This window comes from Perca fluviatilis, chromosome 8 (assembly GCF_010015445.1).
Source record: "Perca fluviatilis chromosome 8, GENO_Pfluv_1.0, whole genome shotgun sequence".
Taxonomy (NCBI): domain Eukaryota; kingdom Metazoa; phylum Chordata; class Actinopteri; order Perciformes; family Percidae; genus Perca; species Perca fluviatilis.
The window spans coordinates 10,006,760-10,015,549 of record NC_053119.1 but is presented as its reverse complement, the minus strand read 5'-3'; the positions used below and the strand labels follow the sequence as shown (position 1 = coordinate 10,015,549).

General features: G+C 42.6%; 1 protein-coding gene across 3 annotated transcripts in view; it reads left to right on the top strand.

Moving 5' to 3' along the window:
- The window catches only part of LOC120563773 (pleckstrin homology domain-containing family A member 7-like), a 155,569-nt gene that overhangs the window by 34,985 nt on the left and 111,794 nt on the right, over positions 1-8,790 (top strand). The window contains exon 1 of one of the 3 annotated variants that reach the window (XM_039808179.1): positions 7,705-8,072. The exons of the other annotated variants lie outside the window; for them this stretch is intronic. Within the exon in view, the coding sequence (XP_039664113.1) occupies positions 8,002-8,072 (71 nt within the window). The 5' untranslated portion in view covers positions 7,705-8,001. Of the gene's footprint in view, positions 1-7,704; positions 8,073-8,790 lie in introns of those variants that run through there. 3 annotated transcript variants of the gene reach the window in all.

Sequence of the window (8,790 nt, the reverse complement as noted above, 5' to 3'; positions counted from 1 at the left end):
CTATTTACTGCCAAATCTTTCAACAGGATCATTAGTTTCATTCTGTGTGGTGGATTTTGCATGCCTTGCATACCAATAGATTGTGTGTGTGTGTGTGTGTGTGTGTGTGTGTGTGTGTGTGTCTGTGGCTTGTAGTTAGTACTGCCATTAATCTAGAGCTGAACAAGACATATTTTTAAAATGAAAATTGCAGTGTGAAAGAGCAAATTTTCAAATTGCGGTTTTAGATGGCAGGTGTTCATTTCTACCTGTTGAAATGATTTCTGTCGGCAAATTACGTAGGTCAAGTGAAGCCAGTTAAGTTGGTCACACTACAAACTACAACTCTGGTTAGTATGCTTTATGCATGCTGGTGTGGGGACCTAAAACCTGGCCGATGATGGTTTCCTCAAGATTCAAGACTCTTGGGTAACTCCATCACTAAAAAAAAAAAAAAAAAAGAGTGTCTTTTGCTGTTAGAAATAATCTTTCTTCAGATAAACGATCTAGTGGACCCAACCATGGCAGTTTCAGATCACTAATTAGCTGCTAACTAGCTAGGTAGTTATCAAGTTTGACTCAATAACGGAGAGCTGGTAGATAGTGAGCAGTAGTGGGCAGTGTTGGGAAGGATACTTTCAAAACATATTTCGTTACAGAATACAGAATACATGCCCACAAATGTAATTTGTAACATATTCCGTTACTTACTCAATCTGAGTAACGTATTCTGAATACTTGGATTACTTCAGGATTACTTCCACATTGAATTGCGTTTTATAAGTGTAGGAACGCAGCTATCACATCCAGCTTACTAAACAGGCCTATAATGGTGTGTTCTTTTTATTCCAACTAGCTGAATGTGTACCTGAACAAGCAGATAATTGTATTGGTAGTCCCGAACTGCATACTACAAAAATCTAACCGCAGTCTTGCTACCACGAGCTAATTTTAGCTAACGTTAGTTAGCATGTCAAACGGGGCTAGTCAGTCTTTAAACGGCTCTGGAGCTAGTAAATCAGCACGTAGGAGAATGTAAAGTCGCACGTCAATGTTAAAATAGCAAGGTGACCAGTAAAACTACAGCAGACGACTACACCTGGCTAATTAAAAAAATAGCTTACTTTAAGATGCTTCTTCAGGTTGGAGGTGGAGTAATTTGGACGCTGAAAGGAGGTTGGTTGCACTGCACAGTTATATTTCATTCTTTGAAATTTCCAAGATAGAAACGTATTCCTACCCTGGCTCTGTCATGCCGGTTCCGACTCCATTGTGACTGATCACGCAAATAGCTATTTTTTTCGATTTCATATCGGGGCTTCTGGAAAATGCATAGAGTTGCCTTAATTTATTCAGAGTGAATAAACTCGTGAAACAGATAAGTATCGTCATGTAATCCATTGACTTCAACAATGTAACTGTATTCTAAATACCAACTATTTAAATTGTAACTGTAACGGAATACAGTTACTCATAATTTGTATTCTGAATACGTAACGCCGTTACATGTATTCCGTTACTCCCCAACACTGGTAGTGGGAATCTCACTGTTGCAGTTTAAATTCTTTAACCTAAAAGCTCTGAAACGGGGCCTTTTTAGAAGATGCCTGTCCTGTTAGTCGGTGAAGCTAACATTAGCTCAAACTGCTAAAGTATAGAGCTGTCAACTGTCATCAGTCAAATGTCATCAGTCAGATATCAAAGCTTTTTCATAATCACATATGACTCAACAGCAGGTTGCCGTTATTACCGTATGTGGACAACTATGTAGCCAATTAGATTATTATAGAAATTATTGATGACAATTTGTGAATTGAAAATAGGAAGGCACATATTTTCCCCAAACCATTCTGCTCTACTTTACCCCGTCTGGTCCATTAATGACATGTGGCATTCAGGGCAGTAGCTAAAATATCTAAAATATGTTTTCTCATTTTCTCTTCATATTCTTTTGATTTGATTATGCAAAGACATGCGCTTCAGGCTGTGGGAATCTCAGTTTGACTCCTGTTGTTCAGCACCAAGGCATGCCTTGAAGAAAGTGTCTTTGCTTTCCTCTTAAATCTGGGTCTGATCCAAAATATAAAAGAATTCTTCTAATTGTGGTATCATTTTCTAGCTCGTGAGATGGAGAGATGCGAGGCCTCAAGGCATGATGAAAGGAAGCTCAGGGGAGATGTATTAATAGTTGTGTGTGTGTGTGTGTGTGTGTGTGTGTGTGTGAAGATTGAAGAATCTGGATCAAAAAAACCCTAGGGATATACACACACACACACACACACACACACATGGATACACAGTCGTAATTGCGTCATTCAAGCTCGCAAAGCTTCTCCCAAGACAGATAAGCACGCTCTTAAATGATGTGAGCGAGATGATCCTCGTACACATTTAAATGGGTATAGGAAGCTCCCTCGACGGACTCTTGAAAAGACTTTGTTTTGACAAATTTTTCACATCTAATCCGTCTGTTTTTCATCTTGAGACAGCTTGCAACTGGTGATTTTGAATTGCCGATTCTCCCTGATTTCCGACCAGCTGTACGATTGATCAAGTCCTCCGGAGAAAACTTAATATGGAGTGACACCAGGCAGTGACTGAACACAGGCGAGGTGGAGGAAATGAGGGATCTAGAGATTGCGAGAATGTGTCTGATATTAGAACGAGAGAAAGTGTGTGCGTGGGAGAAAGCGCCAAAAAAAAAAAAAAAAAGAGGCCAAAATTGAACATGCACTTGGCAACTTTTGAATATGGTTGTAATTGTCAAATTTTTGCTGACCTAAACTAATTGTCATATTCTTAGCAACTGGGACGGGTAGTAATAAGGCTTACTGAGGTATATCTTAATCTAAAAGAGATGGAAAGGGTGCAGGTGAGTGTTGTTTTCAAGGATTTTCAGAAACATGGGCTCAGATGTGACCTCGACAGAAGGCAAAAGGAGATTGAAGTGTGTTAGGTGTGTGTGTGTGTGTGTGGGGGCTATGAAAGGGTTTAGGCTGTAAAAGTCTGATAAGCCGAAACACAGGCCAAATCACACTCCTGCCATCTCACCCACTGACACAATGATTCAACACAGCTGTCAATGGCCTGCAAGACGTCAACCGCTGTGTGTGTGTGTGTGTGTGTGTGTGTGTGTGTGTGTGTGTGTGTGTGTGTGTGTGTGTGTGTGTGTGTGTGCTGTACGTCCATATATATTTGTGTATTTGTACAATAATGGCCATCTGTGTGTGTGTGTGTCTCTCATCTGCACATGGATATATTCGTGAATGCGTATGCAAAAATCTTTTCATTTCTACCTTACATCTGTGCGTCAGTGAGGCTGTGCAGAAGATAGTCCACCTCTCGTGTTTGTGTGTTTGTGCGGGGGTGGATAGGCGAGCAAAGGTGCAGCCAGTCCACCTGCCTCTTCAAACAAGGAGAGTAAAGACAGAGACAGAGGATGAAGAAAGGGAAGGAGCCGGGTCCCCTGTGTTTCCCATCCCTGATTAGATTGTGCTGGAATTAAATTTCCCAACAAAAACAAACAGCAAGAGACAGACAGGCCCACCTCCTTCCCTCCCACCGCCTCTGTTCTTTTTATGTCTCCCAATTCCTCGCCACCTACCTCTCCTCCCTCCCTCCCTCCCTCCCTCCCTCCCTCCCCACCACTCTTTTTCCTTCTTTTTTTTATCTCTTTCTTCGCTCTCACCAAGGCAAAGAAGCCTGATGTAACCAGCCAATTAAACCACAGATGAGGAAGTTTCTTCAGGCTGTGTGAATAGATTCAAGTCTGTATGATGTCAGAGGTCACCAGGAAGGCATGCGCGACTCCTCACACAACACATTTCTTTTTGGAGAAATGTGTCTGATCGGGTTTAAAACCCAAATATGTTCTGTTTACTGTCAGATATGACAAAAAAGGCAGCCATTTCTAACATTTGAGAAGCAAAACCCAGAGACCATTTTTTTTTTTTTTATTAAACACAATTAGTTGATTATCAAATTACAGTAGTTGCTGAATATCTTTCTGTCTATCAACTAATCAACTAATCATTTCAGCACTAGAAGCAACTTCTACCAAAGAGTAAAATGTGAGTTCAAACAACAAGCTCAGGTGAAAGAAAAGTTACCCTGTTAATCATTTCATGACTCCTACTGTAGCTCGGTAGCCACTTTGTAAAGGGACTCTGGCTTTTTGTGTTCTTTACCAGTAATTGCTTGTCACATTAATACATTAATCGTGATGATGTGAATTTATCCTGTTCTTGTCACTTTAACTTCTGTGTGGTTTGAATTCCTAAAATAAAATTAAAATATCTCAAGTGAAAGCTTCAAATGCAGCAGGACCTCGCTACCTCAGTAAATCTGTTCTCTGTTCCATTAAATTAGTTGAATTCTGCCTGGAGTGGACACTTATCAGAACTGCCAGTTGCTTTTTGATAGCCGGGGAAAGTTTGTTTAGTGGGTGATAAACGCCATAAACAAACGTGACCAAACATTCCCTATCTGCGTTGGTGTTTTTTCCCATGGCCGATCAGAAACCGGCTCTTGCAAATGTGAATGTCGCAGCCTTGTGAAATGAGCTTCCTCTCGTTAGGATGAGCGATTTTCACTTCACACGGGACAGTGATGCAAGATGATAGTAAGAGCGTCATAACAGCGTGTAAAATGTCATAAATGAATGAGTATACACAGCCCAATCGGTGAACATTTTCCTCTCCATGTATTATCTGATGTCCACCTCCTGCACCAATAAACAACTTTTTTTTTAATCAACTTGTCAGGGTTGGGGAAGTGAAAATCCCTTTAGTGAATACAAAAAGAAAACAAGTACTCATGAGCTAATCCAGCTCCCTGTGGGAACTCGCTTTTTACATCAGATTACACATCTGTCTGGAGTTTTGACCCGAAGCTGTCATTTTGCCAGCTTGGCGGCTGTGTCACCAGCCTTTCCCCGGGTGCATTGGAGTCACCCTTACAGCCGGGGCACGCCTGCTGCCCTGCTTAGTAGGGCAGTGGAGTAGTCCAGCTCGCCTGGGAGACCGCACATCTCTGTTTAGCTGCCTGCACAGAGGTGACCTCTCACCTGCAGGCTCCATGTGCTGATTGGGAGGTTTGAGTCAGACTGTGGGCTGCTGCTGTGAATAACCTGCTGTTCACTAAAAAAAACACTGTCTGTGTCTGATTTTAGCTCTCCTTTCCATGGGCGATTTTAGATCCTTTTTAGGGGGGCTCAAGCCCCCCCCCCCCTCCTTTCTTTTTTTTAATCAATTTTGGTGCTTCAAGTGAGAGTTTGCGAACCCGTCTGTTAGTGACAGAGGACAAACAATTACAGGTTCAAAGGGCTTGAAACAGGTTTAATATCCTGTGTCGCCGATGCTATGCACCTGTAACCCAGTCAAGGAAAAGGGTCAACAGAAACATAGTGTTGGCCAATCAGAGGAGGTTGTGCCATACTCCTGCCTTTTGCTGAGTCTCTATCTGATCTGTCAGAGGGAGAGCAGGAGTCCGGTTGGAAAGTTTAACCTTGGTAGTCCCCAGAGAAGAAGTTGGTAATTTCATAGCGCAGATTAGAATCCAAATTGAAACGTAACCAACTATCTCTTGGTAGTCCCGCGGACGTACAGGAAAATGAGAGGGGATCGCTCTTTTGCGGCCGTTGCTCCCAGGCTGTGGAATAGTTTACCTCCTTATATTAGGGAATGTTCCTCTCTTATAGAGTTTAAACGACATTTGAAAGCTTACTTTTTCACTCTGGCTTTTGATCATCTATGAGTGCTGTGTTAATGATGTGATAGGATTTTAGTAGTATTTACTAGTGGCAAGGTCCAGAATTTAAATGTTTGAAGATTGTTTTATTTTATTTCTTGTACAGCACTGTGGTCAACTTTTGTTGTATTAATATGTGCTTTATAAATAAATTGAACATAAAATTGCTGAATGTTAGAACATTGTGTCAAATCGGTCATTATCACTGTGACTTATAAAGTGTCAGGTTTAGTTCCATCATAGTGTTAATAGTGTAAAAAAGTTGTTCAATAGCTAGCTCAGAGATTATCGGCTAATTAATTTACTGATTTAGCAGGGGTAGTTAACACTTTTGCATGCACTGTGTCACATTCTCATTAGGGGCTGAGCCCCCCTAAAGGTGTGATCCTGGAATTGCCCCTGCTCCTTTCTGTTTATCTTTCTCATCCCATCAGTCCTTTCTATAACTTTTCTCACTTGTATTACTTCAGTCTCTTAATCTTTCAGCTTTTTCCACGGGGGCTGTGTTTACATGCACTCAATAATGTCCTATGTATATATCCAAAGCGGAAATCATTCATTGATAAAAGCAAGAATGCCAAGCGTTATCAAGTTCCAGCCTCTTAATTGTGAGGAGTTGACGTAGTGATAGTGAAATAAATGAATGTTTTTGGACTTTAAACCGTTGGTTGGACAGATCATACAAACTATTATACAAATACATAACTTCAGACAAAACTCCTTGGCAAATATAAAACTGAAATTTCATGGAATTGTTTAAACGGTAACATAATATAATGATATTATCACATATGATTCCATTGAAAGAGCGTGAATAACAAAACCCAACCATCGTGACATTATTAAGCTCGAGAGAACACGCTCGATCTCAGCCCAGCCCTACCCCTTCACGAATTATTCATACAGTTCCTCAAGAAATACTTTAATGTACGGTATATACATATTCTTTCAGGCCTCTGTTTATATAAAACCAGAGTATTCTACATACTTCCTTGTGACTACAAAACCATAGTTAACTACAATCGTAATTGTCCTGGCAAAGCTGAGGTAAAGGAGTTTACATGGGCTGTGTCAGGTTTGCATTCAGGTCTGAAATTACACCGTAATCACATTTTGTGTGTGCATGTAAACACATCAGGGTCTCTCATTCCACACACACTCTCTCTCTCTCTCTCTCTCTCTCTCTCTCTCTCTCTCTCTCTCCTCCCTCCTTCCCTCTCGTCCTCTCATCGGTGTGTATCCTGCCAGACAAGCATGAGGCGGGAAAAGGAATGCAGCTCCACTCTGTTTACCTCTTCCTCGTTTTCACGCTCTCTCGCTCCTGATACATTCGCTGTCTCTCTCTCTGCCACCCCCCTCTTCTCTCTCTCTTTCTCTCTCTCGTTTTCTGCGAGTATGCTCAGTCATTCAGCGCCGTGCACCGCTGTTGTTTCGTGAGGGTGGAGAGCCGGTGGGAAGCCTGTGATTGGGGAAATAAGCGCCTGTGCCGGAGTCGGCTACCTCAGAGACAAACTAGGTACAGCGGAGGAATGCAGGGGCTGTGGATTTTAACCTGCTCATGTTAAGAAGAGAGGGATTTGTGGGGCCTGTGAACTTTGGAGAGAATGCACTGCACGTGTGAAAGACATAAACAGAGCATCAGGGATTGCTGGAGAAACGGAGGTCTCTGAATTCTTATCTTGGACACCATCTGATAGATCTGCACCTGAGAGGTCGAAAAACCCTGCGAGTGCGAGTTAAATCATTGTGATGTGAGTTGGAGACACATATTACGCATGATTTAACAGGCAAAAAGATACAGCTCAGCAAGGTTAACCTCAAAGACATCTGTTATACATGTTTTCACCTGAGACCCGAGGGAAATGACTGTCTCAAGGCAGGAATAAAGGAGTAACCTGTGATGTCAGACTTCACCTGGGGCAGTCGTCTGAGACTCTGCTGAAAAGCTGTGGGGAGAGGGGGGGCGAAGGGGGGGGCAGCAGCAGACTTCATATCCAGGTGTGTAAACCACACCGGACTTGACTCACCTGACATCATCCCTTCTCTGTTTTGAGTTCAGCCCCTCACCTCATCTTCTCAGTAATCCCTGCTCTCCCAACTCGCCGCCACCTCTCGTTTCCTCCCCACGGAGCCACTCGAGGAGCGAGAGTAGCGACGCTGATTAATGTGACTCCCAGCAGCCCGCGTCTGATTCCACGGCACCAGAAATAGAAAGCCGAAAGTAACAGCGGCGGCACTTGTGAACTGTCATCACGTCGGAACAAGAGAAGCACCATGTGGAATCAATCTGGATACTGCAGTCACATACCTCACCATGGATATCCCTTCTACCACGCACCCTGCAGGTACGCTATCACAAACTGTGCGTAACTCGTATAAGTCGCTTACTTTTGCTTATAGGTCTCGAGTCTCCTGAAGTTTTCACCGTTTTTGCACATTGTGTCTGTGTATTTACCACGTTTACCATGCCGATGAAAGTGATTCGACCTGCTGTTTTTTTTTGTTTTTTTTGCCATTCGGGACAGTTGTTGGTCCAGTGAGGCTGATTTTGATGCATCCTCGTTCGTTATTAAGTAAGCCAAGGTGTTCTTATTCTTTCCCAAAGCAGAGGTTGTGACCAAACCGGTTTGTCAGGAATGTTTGTTTGGTGAACACTTCAACAGAACCAGGAAACTGGTTTTTCCTGTGCAGAATGATAGCAGGTAGTGAATAGGCAGGTTTACTGGTCAATGGGACAATATAGTGGCAGACAGGAGTGCTGAACTAAGCTGTGATCATGTTTCCCCCCCCAAACAAAACACCCCTACAGTAAGTGCGTTTTTTTTTTTTTTTTTTTTTTTTTTTTTTCCCCTCCCCCCTGTCGTCCCCCCCCATTAATGACATCACTACATTTATCACAAGGTTTCAGATATGACCCACTCTCAAATGAACACCATCAATCCTCATTCCCTGAGGGGAGAACAGACCCCTGCCTACGCCTCTTTTTCTGTCGGATTCTGTAATAGTCTCTAGCCTCAAAAGGCTGCTGGAGCTCAACCACCAGAATACTGATTACCCATCACT